The sequence below is a fragment of the Phaethon aethereus genome (genome assembly GCF_964289735.1).
Source record: "Phaethon aethereus genome assembly, chromosome: 5".
In the NCBI taxonomy this organism is placed as follows: domain Eukaryota; kingdom Metazoa; phylum Chordata; class Aves; order Phaethontiformes; family Phaethontidae; genus Phaethon; species Phaethon aethereus.
Window position 1 is genome coordinate 62,306,416 of NC_138579.1, and position 26,973 is coordinate 62,333,388.

A 26,973-nucleotide genomic window follows, 5' to 3' on the forward strand; every position below is an offset into this window, starting at 1 on the left:
CTTAAATGAATTATTGAAATATCTGAAAAATTTTAGCATATGTTAAATCAGAAACATGATATGGACATTTTTTGATTAAGACTCAAAATACGTTGTATGATTAAAAACTGGATTTTTAAGGAGGAAAGTGTTAAGGGGAAGATGTTGATGTTAATTTATAGTAGTCATAGCAACCTAGTTCTTGCTTTTGTAACATTCTCATCTTTTGGGATATGAAGGGAGGGAAGAGGGAACAGATTTTGTTGTTTCATAAGCAAAGTTTGCGCTGCTGAGATTGTGCTTTATTCTAGCTTTTCTGTAGTCATATCGCTAGGTATCCAGTTACTTTATCATAATCACTTCATACCAGCAGGAGTAGCTCAGGGAAGACAATAGACCAAAAGGAGAAATTTGAAAATTGGGGGTTGAGCAATTGGTTCCCTGCTGTTATTTATGGGATCAATTCTGAAGGGCCTGATTTTTCCAAGACATTCAGTGAGAGATGTCAGATGCCTAAATTGTGGTTGCAGGTATGTTCTGTGGGCCGTGAACCTAAAGCTTACGTATTGCAATGCTGATGATTTTAACAGTTAAAGTTCTTTTTTGGACCTACGCCAAAATGATTTTGCTCCAAAGTGCTGCCTGTCTTAAAAGAGAAATCTCGCTCTCAAAAGATAGGGATTTTTTTTGTTTTAGAGAGCCCAAGGAGTCTGCTCTGAGTTGGAGCTGTGTTCAGAACCGACTCGACTTCCTAGAGCCCCGTCGGGTCGCAGCAGCCCGTTGTCTTTTACGGGCACCGCCTGACCCGCTCGCTGTTGTCTCTGCTGTCCGTTGGTGCTTGGCGGGCCTGGATGTGCGCGGTGAGCCTGATAGCACGTGGCGGCAGGTCTGGCTTCGGAGCTCCGTCAAGCCAAGAGCGCTCTGCTGATTTACGGGAGGCTCCGCTTGCTCCTCTTCATCACCCTGCTCCCTCGCCCAGCTCAGTGCCCGAGCGCTCGCTGGAGCTTGGGGGGCTTGGGAAGCGCAGAGCCGCCATGCCCGATACCTGCTGCCATGCTGCTGCCTGCAGACACGGAGGAATCTGGGACGGGGTCTCCAGCCTGGTCTGGATGCAGAGGTTATGGGGTTTGTTCCTGCACGTTTCTTTCTTTTGGAAACAGCTTCAAGCAATTAATTGAAGGAACTCAAAGAATTAATTGAAATTAGTTTTCCTGGAATTAATGGAACATAAAAATAAACACCCTCTGTTTTTAATTAGAGGTGTGTTCTGAACGATCAGCTCTGCTTTCTTTTTCTGTAATTTTTCTTTTTGATTATAAACAGAAAACAAAAAGATCACTGCAGCGGGACAGAAATAACCAAGCTGCCCATACAAACGCTTTTTCTCTAGGGGAAGGTACAGATGGCTCCCTGGAAGAGCAGTCCACAGGGAGTTGTGGCTTCATGGGCAGAAAAGAAATTGTTGGCTCATTTCACTACCTTCCTCTCACCCCTTTCCCATTCAATATGCATTCACTAGCATTTCTGCAGCTAAAGAAGCTTGGGACAAGATTCCTGCCTCCCTGCGAGGTACCTGGCATGTCTGCAGTGGTAAGGCTCTCTGTGTCAGCAGTCATGAGGTGGCAGATAGAGAGCGAAAAATGCTGACTTACACCCTGCGCAGATCCTTGCAAGCTGTGATACCGTGCATATGGACTCTATCGATTTGTTGGGGGTTTAGCTTTTTTTTTTTTTAAAACCACTCAGCTCTCTGTGTTGGCCTCCAGTGCCATCTCGTGGGCTGTGATTTTACTTCCCTAGTAGGGAGGGTTCCAGTAAAGACATTTCAAGCCTGTATATGCACGTACGCTGATACCAATATTCCTTTCCCTGCACTGCTGTGTCTTTCAGGAATGATGCATTTACAGATATTTATGCTCATTCCAGATACTTCAGTAGGTATAAAGTAGAAGTTGAAACGTTAAAGAGACGTAAACAGAACTATATGCTTGCAAGTAGACAGTATGACAAATACTCATCTTTTCCCTTGATGGAGACTTCTGGGATAGGGTATAAATGCTTTAACCTTTCTAAATGTTATAGCTTCTTGTTTGCACTTGGAAGTAGTGTTCCTGTACTTGTACATCTTGTTCTCCATATATTTTTTTTTTACTGTAAGTCGTATAAAAATTGTATTCTCTCATTTGTAACACTTTATGCATTTTGAACTAATTATATAGCCCACTTTCACGTTTTAAAATTATAATCTAGATCTGTTCTTTTCTTTTGTAGACATTGGTTTGGTTCCCTGACTGCCTAAGTGGGCTTACGGCTTCTGTAAGTAAGAGCCGCCTTTTTTGTTGTTTTAAACTTCTGACTTATGTTGATAGAATATTGTGGGAAAATAATATGTAATACCTCAAAGTTTATGGGTGAAGTGTGGGACCTGTTATCTGCATTTTCTTCAGCTGCTGGCCCAACTCCCTTGGCTCAGTGCTTATATTGATACAACAAAGGTACAAATTCTAGTGGGAATCTCATTAGTCCTGTCTGGGGTGTTACCTAAGGAGGCTTTGTGGATGCACCACTGGCTACTTTTATATATTGTCCTCATTCTACCTCCCAAGGGGCTGGGGGAAGCATGCTTTTGGGACCCCTCATTCTGCTGGCCCAGGCGCTAAGCTGTTCAGATGCAGGGGTGAGCCACTGGGCCTCCCCAGGTGGTGCTCACCACCTCCCCAAAGCTAGATAGTCAAGAGCAACATTCACCACCTGCCCAGAGCAAGAAAGTCAGCTCTGGGACTTTTTTATTCTGCTAATCCTAGTGCTAGTCCTGTCCAGTCTAGTTTTACAGGTAGTATTGGCAGAGAAACTGTGGTTGAGGTACTGATGCTTTCTGTATAGACTCAGTCACACCACCTTCTCTGTGCTAGCCCCAGCCACCACAGGCACGGGGAGGGGATGGCTTTTTTCAGCATCATCCAGCTCTTTGGGTGGAAGAGAGAGCATTGCTTGGAAAGATTCTGTGATTTAGTCACATGCCCAGTTTGCCCTCTTTTTCTTTATATGCATGTGCACTCTCTTTTTTCCAAAAAAAGGCTGTTCAGGTAAAGGTGGTTGGTACACACCATGCTCCTTTGGAGTCTTTTCTGCATTTGGTCTTTGGGCGGGTGAGTGTTTAAGGCCCTAAGCTGCTTCCAGTGTGAATGGGCAAGCAGAAAGAGTGCGATTGTTCACCACTTCTGGGGATTCACAGTCCCACTTGTCGGGCCTAAATCCAGAACTTCTGATACACCCTAAATGCAGGTGTTGTACCGTGCCCTTGGCCTTTCCCTGTAGAGTGTTGTCTCTTGGCATGTCCAAGCTTCACGGCGAGGCTGTTGAGTTGGTGCTGTCATGACTGTGGTAGTTGAGACGTCCTTGAGGCTGAGCCCATGAAGTGCACTATGGCGGTAGATGGCACGATGGAGGGGACATGCAGGGTTTTTTGGCCTTTCAAAGACATCAGGAAGTTTTCCAAATGCTACCACAGAGTCCCTAAGAGGCTGTCTGGGCTGCTCTTAGGCCTGTGCTTGCAATGCCACAACCGGTTCAAACAGTGCGGTGAGAGGGGCAGCGAGAAATGCTTACTGTGTCTGGAAACAGCCTTCGATCTTTCTTTGAAACTTGTATCAAACGTGCATTTTAAAAGCCCTGTTTCAAAATACCCTGCCATTTGCTAATGAAAAGGAAGTAAGTTGGGAGTTATGAGAGGCTTTGTTTTCTCCACTTGTGCAGATGTGATAAGTGAGCAGAAAGGAAGGACTTTCCTGTCTCCAGTGCTTGCCAGTTTATTTCTGATGGTGGGGTAAATGATGTTCCCTAGGACTTTTATGAAGAGGATGAGAAGAATGCAGAGCTCCAAGCAGTAGTGTTTTAGATGCATTAAACTACCTAGACCACATGTGAAAAATGTCGTTGCCTACTGAGCAGTTAATGTGCCCATCGGTTATGGCAGAAACTGTTCTGTCTTTTGGAAACCTGAGGAGACAGGACTCAGTATCACTCAGGTGACCTGTAATTGCCTTGTTTTGCACAATACTGCGTCAAGTGACTGAGTCCCAAAGTTGAAAGTGTTGCAATAAAGATCTTAAATAGGTTTGCATGTAGAGCAAAGAACACTAAATGCCTGAAACTTGGTAGCAAGAGGTAAAGTTCCCCCCCCCCCAGTAGTTAGTATGTTGCTTCCTAATATAAAAAAAAATTTAAAAATTTTGTATGTATGCACTGTATATCATATATATATGTTTTTATGTATACACATGCACACACACACTCTCCCTAGTTTGCTTTGCAGTTAAGAGTGTAGCCATGTGACAATATGTGGTGGCATTAATAACCGTATCGGAAATGGAAATGATAGTTGTCAAAATAGCCTGCAATGATAGGCTTCAGATTTTAGCCGAGCTATGCATAGTTTCAGGAGTTTGCTAGTTTTTTCACACCCCAGAAACTCAGTACCTGTGGCCCTGAGAACGGCAGATACTTCTAGAAGGAGAATTGATTTATTCACACTACAAATCATGGATGAGGACCTGCTCTACCCATCATTTTTCTGCTGTGCTGGTTGTGGTTTAGGTGTGTTGGCCATGCAAAGAAGAGCACTCTAAGTTAGGGCAGGCGTGCTGTCAAGCAGGTCCCCAGCAGTCGCTTGGATAGCATTTAAAGAGGCCATGTGTTCGCTGTGCTGCCCGACGTGCTGTGACCCGTTCCGAGGAAAAGCTGGTCTGATACAGCTTTATGGGCCCATAAGATCACGACTGCTGTTCCAGATGTCCTGCCGTTCGGTATGCCAGAGCATTAAATTGCTGCATAAATTCACTTAGGTTCACGTTCTTGATGGAGGAGGAGTGAGTTAGTTGGTTCGCTTGGATGCTGTAAATTGTCCTTCAGAAAAGCCTGTGTCTGTCCCTTGGTCACACATGATGGGACGGTGCCCCGCTGACGTGTCCTGCTAAGCCAGCCTGCTGTTACTGCGGCACTGCAGTGGCTACGCTGCTCGAGCCAGGCAGGCTCAGGGCTGTCGGTCGTACTTCAAGACAAAAGGATTAGCAAGTTTTGCTGAAACTCCACTCTTCGCCAACAAACCGAAGCAGGGATCACAGAAAGGTGAGTCAATCTGCTTCTGTGCTTCTGCAAACTGAATGATGCTACGGCAGAGTCTCCGGAGGAGGGCCCTGGGGGTCGAGCCCTGTCCCTTGCCCAGCCGCCCCGCGCCACTGGAGCGAAGACGCTCGGTCGGCGGGCAGCTCTCTGCGGGCGAGCAGCGCTGCTGGGGTGCCTCGCGCTGCCGTTGTTCAACGCTGGCAAACCAAACGGCCGCGTGGAAGCACCGAGTGTTTTTCTGCTGCGAGCAGCCAGCTGAACGCCAAGGGAGTTTTAATGGACTCCCACTAGCAGCAGTGCCTAAATAGTCTTCTAGAAGTCGGTTGGAAGTTTCACAAAATCTCAGACTTCTTTAAAGCTCATTTTTCACAATTTTTCCATTCATGTATCACCGGGCTTTAAAATGTATTCTTTTAAATAGTTTCTCTTTTATTAAAAACCAACAGCAGCAACAAAGCTTGTGTGAGAGTAATACAGGGTAATTTGACTAATGCTCCTAAGTTACCCTGTGATTTCTAAAAAACAACAATATATTTGTCAAAAACCTTGATGGAAATAACTTCCAACTGGAAAGAATGAATGGCTCTAGTAAAATGCAGCCCACTCCAGCTATCCTCTTATCTTGAACAGGATTAGAACATAAATAAGAGCGTGCCTTGATTCCTTATATTGGTAAGTGTGTGGGGGTTGCGTGTACATAATCGTATCGGTTGAACAGAAGCTCATACAAGTGTAAAATTCATAGTAAAGATGTCTTTATTCCAAAATAATAATAATAATGTGTTAGCTAGACAGCTACAAAACATCTACACAAGACTTTGGTAAGAAATATTCATGGTAGCTTTTTCATAATTCCACAGCAAACAAAAACATCGAAGGAAATCTAAAAATGCAATCAAACAAAATTCTCTTTAAATGGTATGCTGCACACACAGAGTCCTACTGTACATTTGATAAGCCCCTAACTTTTCTTTTTTATTATGGGTAAAGCTTCTACAGCTTGTATGTTAGAAAAAATCCACCATACACACAATGCTAAGATCTGATAGTTGAGGTCTACAAAACTGGAGTGACATCTGTGCTTTGAGTTCAGCAGTATTACTCAGGAGATGAGAGAGAGAACAGGTCTCATTTTTATTGACTGATACTCAGTGGCTATTACACTACTAGAAAGTTTACAGTAACAATGCAATACTTCTACATATCGTATATCAGAGCTTTTTTTTCTGAATAGAAAATCAACCTCTTTTTCTTCATTTGTTTTTGTTTGTGTTCTTTTTTTTACAAAATGTAACAAGCTTAAATATTTCTTTTGTATCAAGTTAGAAGACAGACAGTGATTTGTAAAATGTTTCAACAGAAAAACAGTGTGAAAAGCTGAACCTAAGCAGGAATGATCATATATTTCTGACCCAGTGCAATCTACATTGTCATTGCATTTATTAACGAGGTGGGCAAAAACAAATTTCCAACACTTAAACTTTAATGAGCCTAAGACAAATGACTAGAAATCACACTGAACAGCCTCCTAAGAGAAAAAAAGTATATGGAGAATCAAATTAGTAAGAACCACAGTGAAAGGAATGCCAGATTGTTTTAACGGACAATTTTGTGAGAACGTTCAGAAAGGTGGCGTATATTTCCTACGTAGCTAGAGGTGTATTTGGACTATGTAGCCTTTGGCAAAGGGAGTAATTAAAAGACAAAACAGCTTGATGAACTGGAACAAACGTGAAAATGAAAATACAACATTGGCTTTAATTGACTATTTGCAGAAACAAGCATGGTTTTGCAAGATTAGCTTGAACAAGTGGTAAGAGTTGATGAGATAAATTATACCCCATAAACTCATAGCGGTTTTTTTCCATTTGTGAGAAACTTTCTTCTGCTGCTCCCTCTGCCCCAAGCTCTCACAGATCCAAGCCTAGAAAAACAACTCTGTCACACATTTCATAGTCAAAGATGATTTTTTTCTGAATGATTAGCCTCACTGGGGTAGCCTCGGTCGGGCTGCGCAGGAGCAGCTCACAAAGGAAGGCGGTGTGTGGGTCTGGACTGCGTACGCAGCTCTGCCCTGCCTAGCGTCTGGCCTTAATCACTGGAGCTCTTCTCTGCAGCCATCTGTTTCTTCACCTGAAATATGCTTAGCTGGTCACTCCTCCAGAATCTGTATCATTCCACTGGTTTTTGTTGGGGGGTTTTTTTGGTCATAAAAGGGTAATGTGCAAGGTAAGGGCATAAATACATTACTTAGGGACAGTCTTGCTGCTACACTGTAATGACAGTGCTATAGAGCCATAAACTGCAGAATTTTTCAATAGGTATGAGGAGGCAAACTATCTGAATTAATATTATTAAATGAGCTAAGCTGTGCAAAATGTAAAATGTTTGGTTTTAGCATTGAACCTTGTTGTATTCTTTTTTTTCCTGGTTTGGTTTGCTATGGGCTTGCACCCACTTCATTTAGCAGCGGCAGGAGAGGCTTAACACTGTGGTTGATTCCATTATTTCCCTGGCTCTCCCTTCCTTCCAGATCTAAAAAAAGCAGGACAATACCTTGAGGGGGTGGGATGCGACAGCTGTGGAAGTCCTGAGCAGCCCTTGCAGTGTTCAGTGGAGAAATGATGATGAAAAGCCCTGCAGTGTAAGGCAGCCAGCCCAGCGAGCCTGTTTGGGTACGGGGGGTAATGAGAGGATTCCCAGGGTAGTGATGGTGAAGAGGAGCAGCCTCAGTGGGTTGTGGTTCACATCAAATGCGGACACGTAAAACCCAGGTGTCAGGTTCTCAGGATTGTGACCAAGTGTAAAGGAAGTGAGTGAATTACTTAAGGCTGGTTTAAAGAGATTAAATTTTTCTCCATTCATTTCTCTCAAGCTTGTTTTAAGAGTCAGTATGAACAGTCTTTATTTTCAGTGCATTGTTATTACTTATGTAGAGACATAGGTATATACTGTCTTTCCTAGACCAAAAGATGACCCGTTACCTTCACCTCCCATCTTTAATGTTATATCGATAAACTTACAGGATAGTGTTATATTCCAATAGCACGTGAAGCCCAAGGTCTTGCTGGTCCTGCAGTATATTATGCATAGGGATGAGAGCTAAACTCTGCAGGAGATGGTGTAAAATAGCAATTAGAATGGCGAGGAGCTATTTATTTTCTAATCTCAGGCAGGTTGTCGATTACTGAAGTGGTCAGGGAAGACATTTATCCTGGCTAGCGTACCTACAAATGAGTAATTCTCACAAATTTAGTAATTTTTAGATCCTCCGATACTCTGAGTAAAAAAACATAAGTGACAGTGCTGTAGATATATTTCTCGTGTCAGTCTGTAATTAATACTTTAAGAGTCTGTCATTGTTTCATTTCAGAGGCTCCCTTCTCTTCGTTTGTTGTAAGGGATGCATGAGAAAACCTGGCTCAGCTTTTCTCTACTGTTTTTATTATATTGTAAACCTCTTCGCCTGCGATTAACATCCTCATGAAACTGAACCGAATTTTTTAGCATCTCTCATGTGGAAGCCTTTCTGAGACACAGCTGTTGCGAGACTCTGCTTGGACCAATTTCTATTAGTTCTGTGTCCATTTTGTGAGGCAATATAAGAATATGGCACCTAAATATATGACAACATTCACATGTTTTCCTTGTGTGCTGTTTTGACCGTGACAATGTAGCGGGCAGACATCACTATTGTGCTGCACAAATTATTTCCTTTTAAGTTTTGAAGAAACAAAGACCATTTCTCATGGACCATAGCATCCATGTGAAGAAAAGTATATAGGATAATAATTGTAACTATCAGCTTAATCCAATAGTGTAAAAAGATAAACATGCACCTTTAGTATTATTGAACCAGCATTACTGAAATTACTCCTTGGCATAGTTGTGTAATCACGTAGGCACTGCTTTGGATTTTCAAAATCAAATCGAGAGAGAAATCCTCCCACATATGGAACATGTCACTTTAACTTAGTTATGTTAATATGCATGCATCCCATGTCTTTACAAGTAGTATTTCTATATGGCTATTCCATGACCACAGATATGTCTGTATTTTAGTTAAATGACTCATAATGACTTACTATTTTTATGCATTAAGGGCTGGCTGGAGTACCAAAGATTTACTCTCAGCATAAATCTGTGAGGAAATATTTATAAAATATATTTCTTGCACCAGCAAGACTAAAAAGCAAACCACACTGCAAAAATGAAAACTAATATACACTTTATATTATTTTTTTTTTTTTGTTTTAAAAACCAAACCAAGGTTGACTTTCCATTTAGCTCAGAGTGCATCATGTGGAAGCCTTGTATTTTGTTAACAAGGATGAACATTACATGCTCTTAGCTCCTTTTTGTCTTTGCAACTAGTAAACTGAGTACTTTTGGACCTCTTCTTTACCATCATGTAGCGTTCCTGAATTCCACCTCCACAGAGTGTAGAACATTCTGTCCAAGCAGTCCATGGTTTCAGCCTACAAACTGAAAGAATAAGTCATTTGATTAAGATCTTGGTATTTTGGTCTAACCTATGTATCTCAATATGTGTACCACTATGCATGCGTACTTACATCTTTTGAATCTAAGACAGCATATTGCCTAGTTTATGACAGTAGGAATTAAGAAACACCAGTTAAGTATAATCAAAGTGCATTTGTCAAACACTGACAAAATGTATTAAACAAGAAATTTACATTATAAAGTACAGATAAAATTAAGAAACTGTTAAATGTCAGACAAACAAGAACCACAACTTAGCAGTGATTCACATGTGGATAATGTAAACTATACCACAAGGTGTTATGTTTTATTGATTTGAGGTATCAGTGCTTGATAATACTGTCCCTTATTGAAAAAGGAGTCCAACCAGATCTCTCGGACTAGTCTGAGACTGAACCAGATTATTGAGGTGGATCAATTCAGTTTTGAAATTCAGCATGGGATCCAGGAACAAGTACTTTCAAAGTTCAAAAGTAACTGGATGCAAAGGTTATCACCCAGGTCTGCAGAAATTGCATCAGGCTTTTGCCAGGTCTAAGTTCTAGATTTTTTTCACATTCCACACTTCGTAGTGAAGAAGCTAAAATATTTGCAGTGATGGGACATGGACAGATGTGAGCCTTTCTCCATTGTGCCCTAAACTTAGGTCACACGGTTTTAGTGACAGGCAAACACCGAAAGTGGCCATGCTTTACTTCATTGCTAAAACTTTCCCTAGACTGAAATGCTGAAAATGTTCTCCCAGCTTGAAGCGGAGCTGCTCACAAACTCCTGTTATGCAGAAAAGAAAAACAGACATGAACGTGCTAAAAAATGGTTTCACACTCACCTGGATATTGCTCACTATCTAAATTTTTTTTTGCTTGTTCGCTTCTCCTTTTTTCCCGGGCCTCTTTCCAGCGCCTTTTTTCCATACCTGGGCCTCTCAGGCACTTCCTTACTCGACATTTGGTACGTTGGACAGTTTCTGGGCATGCTGTTCCTCCAAACTGTGGTTCTATTTTAATCATTCTTGTCCTGATCATATGGCCCTTTCCACATGAGGTATTGCATTCGGACCACTGGGACCACTCTGTTAATTCACAGTCAATGGCTGCAAAGAATGAGAAATATTACAGGAAAGCCATGAAATCTAAACATAACGTCAAGAAGAAACACACAGATGTGCCTAATGACCTTTTTACACCCTAAATACATGAACACAACTTAAGCCTCCAGTCTTCCCAGCAAATGTTGTGAGGCTACACGTCAAAAATTTCAGAGTCCATTTCTAGCAGAACTATTATTTGACACTTTCCTCAATTTCTTTTTCAAGAAAAATTACACTAAAATTGCAAAGAACGTATGAATAGTTCTCCTGTGCCGCCTTCAATTTTCCCACCTATATGTCTGTTTTATAATGAAAAGGTGTTAAAATTTGAGTTATATCTACAAAGAATCTGATACCTCTGAGATCTAAACCTTGCTTTACTGGTAGTGTTATGCAATAAGCAAGATTCACTAATACCATCGTGTCTTAATCTTTCAGCACTGCTTAAAGCTTACAGCCCCAGTGAATAATAATCAAGATGATATTTCACATTATTTAAGAAAAGCTGAAATATGAAATTACAGTGCAAAAGCCTTTTTAACCAATGCTTTCTGTGAAAAATAATGTAATTCATTATAAAGCCTCCTAAACCAGCTGGCAACAGGACACTAAAAGCAATCATATCTTATTCATTCATCAGCACCTTAGGCTATCACGCTTCACAAAGACTGCAAAGCAACTAGAAGTTTGCACCACCCAAAAAGGGGCGGATTTTAGTGGAGTAAGGTAAAAAATCAACGCAGCTGTCTCCACACCGTCCGCTGGCTCATATGATATTCCAGGTTGCAAAGAGGTGTAGATCAGTAAAAAGGTTATGATACAGTTCAGAGATGTATCAAAGATGGAATGAGCCTCTTTTGCGCTATTTCTGTGAGCTAAAAGAATCACACAGGTGATTTTAATCCTCTCTTCCCTCCCTTCCTTCCTTTTCCTTTCTTCCCTCCTTCCCTTCCTTCCTCACATTCTGCATTTGAGTAAAAAATGGGGTTTGTAATTCTGACTTACTATTGGGAAGTGCACAAACTGTTGCCTGAGGTTGTGTGTTAAATATGCAGAAACTGTGTATCTAAAGCAATGTTTGTCATCAGCGTTGGGTTTAGTAAGGCAAGCTGAAGTTTAGACATGGTCATATTCCAGCTCTCAACAGCTGAAAGTGCATGATAATAATACTACTACTACTGCAACAGATTTAAAAAAAAAAAAAAAAAAATCTGCAGTTGATATCACTCCTATCTAAGAAGTGATGCTGAAAAATGGTGATAAAATTTTGACCCATGGACTGTGACACTCATAATTAGCTGCCCCTTTCCAGAGAGCTTCCCACACTTACGACATTCGGGCAGCATGCACTTTTCTGCTTGTTCCAGCTCCTCATTGCAGTCTCCAAGCTCAGCAGCAGATTTCAGCATCCTTTGCCGGGTTCGCATTCCCTTCCCACATGTTACACTGCAGTCACTCCATTCAGACCAGGGAGAGAGTAGGCAGGGGATGGTATCTAATATGAAAATAAAAAGGTAATGAATTCTTGTTATACATAAATTATAAGGTATACGCTTTGAAAATAATACAGGTGGAAAACGTACTATGTTTTATCTGTCGTCAACCAATTATAATTTGTTGTCACTTTGGACAAAATGAATTACAAGCTGACTGATGTTGCTAAAGAAGCTCAGAACACACTATATTAAATTGAAAGGTTGGCTTGGTTTTAACACATTTTCTTTGCTATCTTTTTCAGTATCTTATTCATATCTGCAGAGTCCCAATACTTCGGTGGAATAAATAGATTAAGAAGGTATGTTTCAATCATAATTCCTGTAAAAAACCCTGGATTGTTGCAGTGGGCAGAACTGGAAGTCAAATTTATATAGTCTAAAATGTGATACATCTGCATTCTATCTACCAAAAAAACTTTTTAAACTTATTTTTTTCTGTCTTTGATGAAAATCTGAACATTTCATAAGAAATTAAAATTAATAGTCACAGTAAGGGTGATACTGGCTGCACAAAAGGACCATCTCCATTTCTGAACTGTTCATGGTCTAGAAGGAGAGGGCACTGTTTTATTCTAGCCTTATGATTACATATACCTAATACTCCATAAATTAGTGTTGCTTAGGTATGGCTTGCTAATATGCGCGTCACTGTACGTGATATGCATATGGTAATATGTGATAATATGTGACACGGTAATAGCATACCACTGAATATTTTTTACTGATACTCTCATTCTGTTGGTGTAATGTACTTAATGCACATTCCAGAAGGGATTTAATTTTAAGGAGGAGAAGAAAAAGCAACATTGCTTCTGGTTTCGCTACATTCTTTGTGTGATGGAGCAACGTGTCAGAAATGATGCCTCTCTAGCAGAGGAGATAAACTCATGGACACTTACGGCATTCGGGCATCATGCATTTCTCCGCCTCTGTAGTTTCTGCCTTGCACATGGATCCATCAGCAGGAGTCATCTTGATCATTCTGTGTCGTCTCTTCATCCCTGTGCCGCAGCTAGCACTGCATTCATCCCACTCTCCCCATTCGGTGACAAGGCAGCTGCTAGGGGCTATTCAAAATGGGCAGAGGAAAGCATTTCACTGGTAGAGCTCATATAAAAAAATGCTTTGGGCATTTCTCCTGCTATTGTCTGGATTTTACAAAGCGAATTAAATACTTACAACATTCCTCGTTTACAATACATTTCTCGGTCTCTTCAGTAGGCACTTTGCACATAGAGCCATCTTCAGGGAATTGTTTCACATATCTCTCTCTAGATCGTGTTCCCATCCCACAGGAAACACTACAGGGGGACCATGTAATCCAGTCAGACATCATGCAAGTGGAACCATCTAAAATACAGAGAACCATTTCAATGGCTACTATTAACATCCTTGCTGATATATCTTTAGCTACCTATTTGTGTGCAGTATCACTTTTATGCTGCCTCTCACATTCTACTCTCTCCTCTGCTGCTTACTTTTCTCCTTTCCTTTATACTTCTCCATACTTCAGGCACCAACTCAGCTGAACTGCAGAATTGACCAGAAACAGAGTCAACTTACATTCTTCAGCAATTATTCCTCTCTTTGCCATAACCCAACTCATACAGCAACCAATAGCTTTAAGAACTTTAAAGGAGAAATAAACACTACAAAGTGCTCTTCTCCACCACCCTTTCTTCGTGATTACCTTCATCGCTGCAGCCTGGACCCATGCATGGCTGAAAATCTTGGGTATCTGGACAGGGCACACTGAGGTCCAGCTGAGCTTTAAGCATTCTCTGCCTCATCCTCTTGCCCTTTTCACAGGTAGAAGAGCTGCAGGCTGACCATGGGGACCAGTTTGAATATATGCAGGTCTCGGGGGTATCATCTAAAAAGTAAGAACAGGCAGTGAACATTAAAAATAGATTGTCCTCGGTCTGCTTCTCTCTACTTGGCTTGTGATTACTTTAGAGGCTAATAGATACATTCTTTCTTCCTACAACCTATCTTCTCCATTTTTAACCCAAAGTTAAAAAAAAAAAGATTAATTACCAACTTTCACTAAAAAAAAATATCTTTTTATTTGAACCCCAAAAAGCTTCTCTTATTGCTTTTATTGTTATTGATATCTCCGAGGTATGCATGCAATTTCTTTGCAGTATAAGGGAAGGCTAATAGTAGATGCCAGAAAAGACAAAAACCTAAATCACTGTTTGGCACTGAGTGGGACTTTTGCTCCTAAGTCAGTTTTGTACTTTATCTAGAAATGACAGTAGACAATGGAACAAAATAAAAATTAGTACAGCACAAACTAATTTAAAAAGTACCTTCTTCTTTTTCCTCTGGTGCTAGGTCTGCCACAATGTCATCTATGTTATCAGGTACGATATTGCATTGCTCTCCCTGCAAAGACATTATTGTGGAGATTGGATATAGGAAACTCATACCTGTACGCAGCGAGAGGCGTTAAAACAGTACACTGTGAGGCACTATTGCATCTGCGGCACTTTTTTCTCTTCTAATTCCTACGCATACTTTAAAAAAAAATCCCCAATTAAGCAGATGCAGAAATTACCAGAAGTATGATAAATAATGCCTTAATATAGGTTTAAATTTAAAAAACAGTTTTAGTTCTTTTCTGTCATTATCTTTGTTGTGGATAGGTTAAGGAGTGTAGATTTGGAGGAGGGGACAGGAAGGATTGGGTTTTTTTGGTTTACGAAGTGGTTTTTTTTACTTGCTTGAGAATATTTTTTATATATATAGATATATATATATAAAAATACCTTGCGTGCAATTCTTTCAATGACAACTCTAGCTACCAGCTTGATAGATCCTCCTTCTGGATCATAAAATGGACTTTGAGGATGATCTAAACTTGTAAGTGGCCTGATCTTCTCTTGAGGCACTGTAGGTTTGTTAGGAGACTGCAATGAAAAAGAAAAAATAATGTTAAAAAAGAAACTAATAATTATTATTAATAGTATAATTAATCTGCAGAAACGAAAACTTTTCCAAAATGCTAAATGGGGAAATTCCAATATAAGATCGACTCAGTACGTTCATACTTAATGATAAGATGTTGGTTTTGTGGGTTTTTTTGTCAGGAAGCACCTCTCTAACCCTTTGGGATTCAACCCTGAAGCTGGGCTCACAATAAGCTGTATGCCTTGTTGTGAGGTCAGATAACTACGTTAACAAAAAAAAAAGTAATTTAGTATGCCTCCAAAGCTGCATTATAACTGGATAAATTCCCTAGGTTCTAAAGAGACCAGGTCTGAATGAAAACAACCACCATCTTCTGTCATCTGAAAATGCATGTGGTATGTGGAATTATGTGTGGTATTAGAGGATGTGACTAATCTTGCCTAACTACAGCTGTCTATGCTGACTGTACAGACACATAGTATAGATACAGTTGTCACCCGTGGACACCTAACCCGTTTAGTAATTTGACATATTCTGTGATTCTGTGTGACATAACTCACTTGGTCAAACCGAGGACTTTACCTGAGGATGGTGTGAATGTCTTCCTAGATTGAGAGAGTGATGGAGACAGAGAAAATGGATGATTTTAGAGTCCTGTAGTGATGAGAAGTCCAGAGTTTCAATCCCTGCAAGTTTTCTGTGCCAAGCAGAATGGTTGGCATTGGATTGAAACAGTAGAAAACTCAAGTTGATGTGGCTGCTGATGAACACAGATCTGTATCGAAGGGCTTGGACACCTTAATGCCTAGTTTTGAGCAAAATCCTCCTTTTTTTTAATAGGTGAATATAATAATATTCCAGGTGACTGAAATATTATCCCATTAATAATAACGCTCAGGGAATTCAGGCCGACAGTAACTGCAGCTAGCATCTGTCTAAATGAGTTTCAATTCATTACAAGCAAAATTTTGACTAGAGCGGTACGAAGGCATATATGGCATTAACCATGGATCAAATAGCTTTCATTCTTCACAGAAACTTTATGCTTTGAGTATATTACAAATAGTCCACATACCTCATAGGTAACGCCACTGTCTGTGCCAGCATCCCAGGGTATTAAATCCTGAACGACTTTCTGAACCCAGCCGCAGTCCTTGGTACAGAGGTCTTCGGCAGAGAGACCCACGTTCCAGTCCGGGCTGGGGCCGAGCATGGTGAGGAAGGACATCAGGTGCCGGTGACGATCGACAGAAAACTCAGCAGAGGGAGCAGCTCTCCTGCAAATTGGCCATAGGAAGACTATTAACAACTGAATTCAGATTTGCTGTTAGAGGGCAATGAAACTGGTGCTTCAGACTGGGAAATGCTGAACACCGGCATGACACTCTGTATCTGGTACGTGGGGGTGGAGAAGCAGGACAGGGAGAGGACTCCTGCTCAGCACTCCCTAGTTTCAGTCTCCATCTACCATCTGAGAAACAGCTTTGACATCCTTCAAGAAGGTTTTACAGTTTAACGGGTGAGAGATGTAGCAATAAAGAGCTGCAGCAGCAAGCTTATGTCTTAGTTGTGTAATAATAGTAACAACAAAATCTGTCACGCCACTTGCAAAAATTTATAGTAAAGCAGCAGAGAATTACCCTGAGGTTTTGATTGCTGGGATACCTTTCACCCCCCACCCCGCCCCAGAGATAACACAAATTCTAATGCCAAAGTGCTACTGTGTGCATGTGTGCGAAAAAGCACTCATTAATAGAGTTTTAGTGCTCATATAAGTGAAAGATTAATGGCCACTGCCACCCCTGGAGAGTTCAGCCAAGACTTTTGCAGGTTTCTGCCAGTGTATTTGAAAACATCTCTATTCATCTGGCCTTCGTCAGCCGTTCCCTTAGGAAGAAATCGTGCTGAATCATGCAGCGCTCTGCGATGCTGACGAGCAACTGTCACATTCCTATGCAAATGGAAAATAAAATCAGGCCTGAGCTGGAGGTTTCTGTTCACAGATGAAAACCCAGACCTCTTCGTGGCATCTGTCTCATCAGTAAAAAGAAATGTGGAGTTATTTAAAATACGATTTTGGCAATTCTGCTCTACCAAATACTGGTCTGACATCAACCCAAGTTTTCTTCAGTTACAGGAGTTGGATCAATACAGAGTCAAGTTGTTTTTTCTGGGTTGTTTGCTCAATTTTATGCCAAAACACACTGCTTTATGAGTATCTAAAGACCATGTTTATTTTTAATGTAAGGTATTTTTACAGTGTTATTCATCTTCCCTTTTTGTGTTAGGTAGCTGTATATATATAATGCACATACACTCCTCTTCCCTAGTCATAAGGAGTTTATTCTTCCTACTAAATGCTTGCGTGCCTGTAAAAATGTGGCATTTCATTTGTGTATTTTTTCTGGCTCATAGCATCCTCAGCACGTTAGGGAAAAACAGAACAACCCAAAGACAATGATTTTGAGTGGCTATCGTGCAGTTTCAAATGTAAGATGTCTAAGTTAGAGTAGCTAGTTCCCCTTGAAGAGGCAAACTGCAGAAGTCACCATTTGTTAATGGGTAAAACGTTCCGGCCACTTCTGTTTCCAGAGTCTTTTGAAGTTTTTTCTTACTGTCTAAATTATCTTACATTGAATTAAAGACTGAGTAGAAGAGTTTCTAAGCATTTGATGACATTAATCCTGCCTTTCCCAGAAAGAGATGCAAATGCCTTTTTTTGTCATGACGCATAGAATTCTGATTTCAGTGGAACAATTTGTCTAATGTAAAGTAATAAAATAATGAACGACGGTATCAACTTCGCTCTGTGAATACAGTATCTTGATATATTTGTCAAGTACATAGCAGTGATTAGTCTTAAAAAGCCTGCTAAGTTACTTCAATTAACTAAAGGATTTACTGCATTATAAGGGTTTCTAAGAATTCCCTATTGAAATTTTATATTTAAACCAGTACACAGCAGAAGTCTAAACAGTACACAGTAAAGATAACAGCGAGGTGTGTTTGTATACCTGCTCTTTAGATTAAGAATACGTCTAATAAATACGGACATTGCAGAATAGAGACATGGGTCAGCTCTTCCAGGAGGAACGCAAGGGCAGTGTGGAGCCGCTCACTACTGCGTCTGGCAGCCGAGCTGATACCAAGTCCGCTGGTACGTATTGCCTGATATTACATTCAATGCTCTGTGCACACGTGCTCGCAGGAAAGACGAGACAGGCAGACACAATCACACCATTTAAAGGCGGGGGTTGGAAATCACTTGACTACTTTTGACACAATCTAATGGAAATCTTTTGTCACCTGCTATTCTTGTGATAGACACGTACAATTAAGGCTTTGGATGCTTTGTTAGGAAAGTAAATAATAATCATGTTATTAATATGAATCAAAATTAATTGTGTATTTAAATTATATCTGTATCAATATTGAAACTGTGTAAAGGAACACTTCAGTAGGAGGTACGCTTTGCCTACAAGCCTTTGCACGTGTTAAATTATATCAGCAAACTGGAGCCTCCCATAATTTTCCAATTTCAAATCGCTTCACAAAAATTACCTACCTTCTGCTCCTTCTTAAAGACAGATAGCTAGTTTCATGGCCATTTTACTGTATTTTATCCCACAACTGTTTAACACAGAAATATAAAGATTAATAGAGGATGAATGGAGGCAGGTTTTCTCCTCTTCCTTCCTCCATTCTTGTGCGGACAATGTACACAACGCACTGCTTTATCTGCAGTGCAGCATAATGTGCTAGGTTGGGCACTTTAAAATTTTTTATATGCAGGGTTTACAAATGACTTATTTAAAATATGTATTATCATAAAATGTATTTCTTGTATTTGCTACTTTATTAATTTCTGCGTGGATACTCGTAAGCTGTACTCATACAAATTTGAACCACAGTTGCATAATGTTACCCAATATTCACAGTCCTTCCTGAGTCGCTGTAATTAAGGAAGAGAAACGGGCTGCTCTAAGGCACAGTTGATGACTACTACCTAGGTGTAGAGATAGGCACTGATTGGTCTTCTACAACAGAGATCTTTGTTGGATTTTGTTTGTTTGTTGTTATTTTTAATAAAATGACAAAACTCAAATGTTTCCAGAATCCACATGAATGACGAATTTATGAAGCTGGCAGGAACCTAAATCCTTCTACGCATACCTCAACAACACGTCTTGCTCAAATGTCCCAAGATTGGCCTATGGATCTCCCTGAAGGAAACTAGTGTAAAAATGTACACAAATGCACGGTAAAACTGACCTTTTTCACTTCTGTATTGTCCACCCACCTGACAAAATAGGAGTGTAGATCATCTTTATCTCTGCTTTCAATGCAAATATATATTGACATTTGAAGGCTTTTAAATTTTAAGGAAGTTTTCTTCTGTGACAGGTGGAGCATGTTTGGTAACGTTCACAGGAAAAGCCTACAATTTGTAACTGCTGTGAATTTGCTGTAAGAGCCAAATATGTCCCTTTTCCTTCCCCTACACTTGTACATGCATAAAAACAGTGGTGAATAAGAGTTGCAAAGGGAATCCTAAACATCAGGTAAGTTCTAGGTGACAACCTTGGGAGCCCCGCAGGGCTGGGGAATGCTGCTTTTGAAGCCGGCAGTACTTTTCCACCGCGAGCCTGAGCAGCCTGCTGACAATTCCTGTCACACAGTACAGAGTGAAGCAAAGTACTAGATAGTGTCCTGCATCCTAATGTTTTCCATTTTCTTTGTTGTTATTCTATTTTCTTTGTGTCGGCATGATTTGGATCTCCAGCTATAGGGACGCCATATACTGAGCAGCATAAGGAAATGCTCTTTTTCCCCCTGTTTGTCCGTCTGTTTAAGGTTATAAAAGAGCGCAAATATGATTTTGCTTTGCAAGGGTTTTTTCCCTAAGTGACAATCTAGTTGCTATCACTGTTGGGGGTGGGGGGTTAAGCAAGCCTTTGACAAGCCAGCAGAAAACTCAACTTGCTACAAGACACATTTTTGAGTGTTGAATCAATACTGCTGTGTTCTATCGCTATCCCTGTAAAAGGTACATAGTACACATAGGGAAGATGCTTGTGGAGAGTTACTGGACAGAACCAGTAAAAATAATAGTTTGCTGAATAAAACTTTGAGGTTACTTTTGATTTAATATTTGATTAGTATACAAGTAAAAGAAGTAGAACAAGGCAGCCCAAGCATGTGCTCCTTGTCTCTATGATACTAACTAACTAGCTCAACAAATAAGATAACTTACAAGGTTGAGCTTGTACCGTTGGAAACAATGTGAATTTTACTACTGGATGCTATGTGTATCATATTTGTATAAGAAAGCTGTTTGCCTCACCCATGCATAAAGAATTTTGCAGCAACACAAAAGCCTGTTATATAAGGTCAGATTTGAACATGAAGAGCATCTGTATTTCCATGGCAAAGTGCAGTGTAGTGCAGAGAATCTCTTGCTAGCTGTTAAACAAACCAGGTTGTCTACTGGAAATGATTCTAGCTATGGCAGCACAAATGCAAATAATTTTTTCAAATATATTAAACCAATGTATTAGATGTTTGTTATGCGGCAGTGGAGGAAATGCCAAAAGCCTAAAACATCTTCAGAAAAATTGAAGTTGTACGGTGCTTCACAGTCATCCAAGTTTTGACTTCAGCTGTGGGTGAAGAAAAATGCTGAGATTAAGTGGGCTTATTAGAGAGAACTGGAGAGTGTTAAAATACTAATTGTTATGATAGCTGTTTGAAATAAAACTCTAATTCAGGTAGTCTTATATATTTTATGCTTGGAAAAAAAATTCTGATTGATTCCATGGATTTAATAACTACATGGATGTTATGGTAGTTTGAAATAGCTTAAACCTCTCTGGGTTTCTTCACAGAGCTGCGTTAAGGTATAATTGTCCTTAGCCTATTGTTAGAGTCTGGATACTAGATTCATTTGAGTATGCCAGGATCTGCTCTCGGTTGTGCTAAGGACAATGTAGCAGCCTTTTCAGACAGGAAGAAAAAAGTGTAAACACAAGAGAAGCCAGTCCAAGTCTGACGACCGTCGGAGGGAGTAGTGGTTGAGAGCGCTGTGGGCCACATTGCCGCTGGTTTAGCGTCAGTTCTAGGTGGTGCTGATGATGTGAAAACACTATTTTTTTAAGCTGAGAATTTAGATGATTACATAGATCATGAAAACTGCATATTTTAGAGAAATAGTAAATGAATTGCCTATTATACCTCTAGTCAGCAAAAGTGACGCCCTTCTTTTTTAGAAGCTTACACTACGTCACATATACGCTTTCCAGAATGAACAATCTATTTATTCATCTTTAGAACTTTTTGCTGTTGATACAAATAACATCAACACCTGAACACAAAACCAGAATTTCAGAATTGCACAGAAGGAGGGAGAGAATCCTTCTTAAGTAAGTTCTGCTTAAAGGCAGGGCAGGTAAGCATTTAACCTAATGAATAATTTAAACATGTGCATGTCCCAAAAGAGCCAGAGAAAAGAAAACTACAATAAAATGAAAACCGAGACAATAAAATTTGACTGACATCCATATAAAAAGGTTGAAAAGCACTTTCATGCCAAGCTGTTATTGTCTCTGAGCACCAAATCAGAGGAAGTGACAGTAGGAGTTTGGGTATTTTATTTCATAATGAAAGAATAAAGCAAGCCACAACAAATTCTTATACGTTTACCTTTTGCACTACACAAAAGTCTGTATAACAACCTCTTACTTTGCTGTATGTTAGCTCTTAAAATGAGAATGTTGCCTATAATCCGCTAAAAGAAATGGATATATAATTGCATATACAACTAAGGGATTACATCATCACCATTGACATGAAAGCCACTAATCAGAACAAATGTTGTTTTAAAACATCATTAATCTGAGTATTTTTTTAAGAGCATTACAAAAGGAAGGCACCTTGTGCAGCACATCTTTCAGACATTTTGATATTGTCATCTAAACGTACCTGAAATGCTACTTCAGATAATAATGATATATTATTCATTAATATACCAGCTATTTGATTTAATACCTTCAGAATGGGTATCCCTTAATGATATGATTAAGAAATGTGAACAGGCTTTTTTCCTCACTGCAAAAAATTCCCAGATATCTGAAGTTAGGATTGCAATTTCTGAAAACTGCTGATTGTTGTGTTTGTTATTTGCAGGTGGTCACAAACCGGTTGGGTGTGGTTATCCCACATGGTGCTGTCACCGTTTGCTCCTGTTTGGAATAACTTCATGTCACTTTTTAGATCACTTACTGTGCATTTACAATCAGAGCATGTTTCAGGAATCCTTGTGCAATATATGGCATTACTGCGTTTTATCCAGGACAGGCTGACCACAAAGCTAAAGGACTCTACCTGTACAAATTCAGGAAACTTCTCTCTCCGACACTTCCTCAGAGCTTTGGGGCTACAAATTGTCTGCCCCGAGTAATTACAGCTGTATTTACAAAGGAGACCCCACAGGACATTGTAAGAGCACTGTTGCTTTGTATCTCCATTTCACCTGACTAATCTACAACGCCCTGACCATGTACTCTTGCTCCTGAGAAACAGAGGTGAGAGATCAGTTCTTTTACCCACCATAAGAACCATCACAGCCAGATTTCCGATCCTTTCCTCTCCCATTACAATATCAGATAAACAGCATCGACCTATTTATGAGACTGTTTTAGCATGAACTCTGGTTTGCTATCAATTTAATTTATTCTGAGTGCCAGATTACAGCAAATAACTCCTTTTCACAAAAATTACAATGAGGCTACTTATTGGAATATCTACAAAATGTAGATACTCCTTCAAATTCTTGTCAAAGATTTTAAAACAGTATTGTCATGCATTTCAAGACCATTTATTTTTCAGGTGTCGGAATTGCATTTTACATTTCTCCAGTCCCAGTGCAATCTCTGAAGATGTCCAACATCTCACCACCATTATTAATACAATACACGTTCCATTTCATTCAGCATCTATATCCTTCTAACCTACAGATGCCCTCTGGTGTCTGGAGACATGAATTAGAGTAAATGTTTAATTATCATTACATTGATAACCACGCAAAGAGATAACAATTGGAAGTCTGAAATTTTGCATACAGATATCTGTTCGCTAGAAATGTAAATGGAAAGTTGTTCCAGCTACTCGGTGAGTACTTACACAAGAATGAGGAGTCAGGTTTAGTATGTAGACTTATAATTGCATGAAAATAATGCATACATGATTACTCATGAAATTAGAAAGGGAAATTATTTTGGCTCAAGGAAAGACAACAGATGGTTGGTGAAACAATCATAAAACAGTAACTACCAATGGGAGGAACATGTAAAGAAAACAAAAGCAAGGATAGAATGGGATGAGTAAGTTTAATTTAATTGGATGGCCATTAATTTCCAACAATTAGTATAAAGTTCTTGCAGTGATTTTTCTTAGTTAAATCTTTTCTATGTTTTAATACCCAACTTTTTTCCTTGCCTAGTGACATTCGAATTTTAAATAGAAAGAGTAAATGGTAAGTGATAGAAAATGGAACTGCCATATGTGCTAGCTCTGACAAAAAAATGATCGATACATTTTTTTTTCCTTTTCCAACAAACACATATGTTCTTCCTTTTTTGAGATTGAATTATGAATTTCTTAATGTGGGTGTCAGACCATCTGTCAAACAATGAAGTTTCCCTACGTCTCAATAATACACATAACACTTCAGACAGTAATTCTTTTTATAAGAATTATATAGTTTTGTGAGTGGGTTTTTTTCATCAACACTTTAAACATGTATATAACTATACAGCCAAAGACTCAGGTAAATATGTTAGTTTACAGTAACATGCGACTTCATGCCAAGAGAGGTAGAAATTTGCAGCCTTGTGCTGCTAGTGTACAACTCAGCATTATTTAGTCCTGTTTTCTGTGAAAAATAAGAGACTATGTTTTTTTCTCATTTAAATGGAGCTCTGTAGAGCCATTGAAATAGAATAACCAAGTTGTGAAGGCAGCATATGGTGTCGAGTTTACTCATTCTTCTTAAGTTCCTAAAATATTAATAAAATGGAAATTCACATTATTAAAGCTTTTATCTTATATTAATTATCCAAACATCTACCTGCATTTTGAGCTCAATCACACCCAATGTCAAATTTAGATTAATTATAAAAACTGGTTAAAATGCCAATTATTTTATATGGATTTTTAAAATGTGACTTGTCTGAGATTTACTTCAAGCAGTTCTTTTGGTTTTGGTGAAACAAGTATTTCTGCTTTTTGGATAAACTTCAGAATTTATGTTAAAGAAATCTAAAAACACTAGGAAGATTTTCTGTTTTCAATGTGAAACCATAAATTTACCCTTTAGATCCAATTCTTATGGGGAAGCTTTCATTCTGAAGACAAAGCCTTTTAACAAAAGTCGTTTGGTTAGCTCTGCTGATGCATAAACTGCTCATTCAACACAAATTACTCCCGCGTACAGCTGTCAGGAGTTTACTGACCCTTCTAGGAAGCTTCCAAAGTACTTCAAGGCATACAAGAGGGGATCACCCCGTGGGTTTGGGAAGATGGTCCTTAAGCCATCAACAATTTGGAGGAAAGATATCCTGCAGGAAGGAAGGATATACCACTGGAAGTTTTCTGACTTGACATATAGGAATTTAACTATCAGCCAAACGCACAGCTGGAGCACTCAGAATAGTTTCACAGCTCCAGAGAGATTTACGTATTTGCCTTCATCTTATCAGAAGTCACAACAAACTGACTTTTTCCCTACGTATTTTTTTGGTGTATCAGATTCTCATTTATGCATTACGATTTCTGATTAGGCTGGGGGTTAGTATTCTTCTATTTTTGACAATATTAAACTTCGCTGGCTTAATCCCAGCTATCTATAAAATCATAAAAGGAGAAAATAGCTGAGCTAGACACACCATTGTGTTGCCATAGAAACAAGCAACTCTCTCTGGCTTCTCATTCCTCTCATTTTGTACACAAAAATCTCCAAACTTTGAAAATGTTTCTTAGTACTAAACTGTCATTTTGTGGAAGGAAACTTCATTTACATCTGGATTGAGGGATATCGTCTTTTACCCCATTTTAGGATAGACAGTGGGAGATAACAAGAGAGATAAGGATTTGTGGGGGGGAAAAAAGCCAGAGATTTTTCAGAAATAAAAACACATGCTGTAGTGGCACTATTGCAATAAAATGTTGCCAGGCAGGAATAAAAGTATGTACTTTATAGAACACTAGATTTGGGGGTGGGGGAAAGCAACAGAAATCTTTGCAGGCTATCATCACACTCTATTCCTGGGATGCACATCATCAAACTACTTAAGTAAGTAAGTTAATATGACTTTTATCTATGAGGCTCAAATAGTACGTCCATGCTAGTAAAAGATTACACTTACTTAAAAAAGCAGAGTACCATACAATGCCTAGAAAGTTCTGCAAGTCTTTTATTGTTACTACCGCAGCTTACAGCTGGATTTTTTTTTCAAGTCTAAACCCAGAAATATTAATTATTAAAATTACACTCCTGCTCCCTTGTGAGCAGTTGACCATGAAGCCTGAGATTTTTAAAGACAAAGCATTTTCATCATTACTGCATAACAAATACTCTGCAGGAAAGCACTTTTTCTGTACAGAACTAAGACACAATGTCTCATCTAAAAAATCAAGTGCATAAATCTGAACAAGATATTTACTTTAACTGATGCGCTTGCATTTCTTCTACAGATAATGTATTTTTCCTCTGAGAACCGAGTTCTTTTTGCCTTTGTTATATTTCTAAGAAAATAGTTGGATTTGACCATTTATTAGTTTTAGGACTTCAAGATCGTTCTTACTTGTAAGAAAAATATCACTTATTGTGGAATCACTAATTAATGAGTGTTTCACATCTACATCTGTCTATATATTATATAAGCTCAGGTCCTGATTACTTCTTGCAAGAGTAATGCTGTCGGGCATGATACGGTGTGCAAATGCCAATTCGTGCGTGCTGCTTTCCTCCACTTGTTCCTGCAGTTTCACCAAAATATCTCACTTTTAGCTATTGCAAATTGTTCTGCATTCCAAAAGGCTTCAATCCAAAAATGTTTCCCGCATCAGTCTGAACTCCGCATTCTCGTTTTGTTTTCACTGCATTTCATGGCTTCCACTATGGCTTTTGCAAAATTTTTGCTCATCTGTTTATGCTTTCTATGGTATCTCAAATAAGGTCAGCTTCTGAAGAAATAACGAGCTACCAGATGTTAACAAGTGATCATAGGAATACTGAGCTCTCTATACATTCATTAAACTTGGTCAGGTGTAGATGAGTTTTTCAACTCATTAGCAAGTCATTTTTCCAAAACATGGCAATACAAGACCTCCATAGTTAAAGCCATTATAACATTTTCAAGGTAACTAAACCAGTGTAAATGCAAGTAAAATGTCATATTTTCCTTTAACTTGGCATGAAAATTTCAACCTGATTACTTAACGTGCAGTGAAATTAAACCAATAGAAAACAAGCTCTTGTACTCAGTATCCTACAAGGAGAACTACGATTGATACATAACATTCCCCACGTTTGCACTTGTTAAAAAATTAATCCATTGGCCAAATTGACTCAAACAAGAAAACGATTGAGCATGCTATTTCCCTCTGTTCAGGCAAATCCTGAAATCCCTTTCTGCTATTCTGTGCCAGCACTGAATTGTAATGTGTTTAATGACATCGCACAGCATCCCATGTGAGCACAGAGCGGCAAGTATATGGGTGTTTTACTCAAAATCAGGGGTGTGCTTCTGAGGTGCATTTCCCATTGTGCTTTGATTCATATCCCGGAGCAATCTCGGAGTGCAGACCCGA

At 39.4% G+C, this 26,973-nt stretch overlaps 1 protein-coding gene across 1 annotated transcript in view; it reads right to left on the minus strand.

Moving 5' to 3' along the window:
* Positions 1–9,424: 9,424 nt before the first annotated feature.
* SPON1 (spondin 1) overlaps positions 9,425–26,973 on the minus strand; it is a gene marked incomplete at both ends in the record, with an annotated part of 197,790 nt that continues 180,241 nt past the window's right edge. Inside the window, 9 exons of the mRNA XM_082000657.1 lie at positions 9,425–9,588; positions 10,436–10,699; positions 12,027–12,191; positions 13,092–13,259; positions 13,372–13,542; positions 13,883–14,065; positions 14,505–14,580; positions 14,964–15,104; positions 16,181–16,382. Of these exons, the coding sequence (XP_081856783.1) occupies positions 9,425–9,588; positions 10,436–10,699; positions 12,027–12,191; positions 13,092–13,259; positions 13,372–13,542; positions 13,883–14,065; positions 14,505–14,580; positions 14,964–15,104; positions 16,181–16,382 (1,534 nt within the window). The remainder of the gene's footprint in view (positions 9,589–10,435; positions 10,700–12,026; positions 12,192–13,091; positions 13,260–13,371; positions 13,543–13,882; positions 14,066–14,504; positions 14,581–14,963; positions 15,105–16,180; positions 16,383–26,973) is intronic.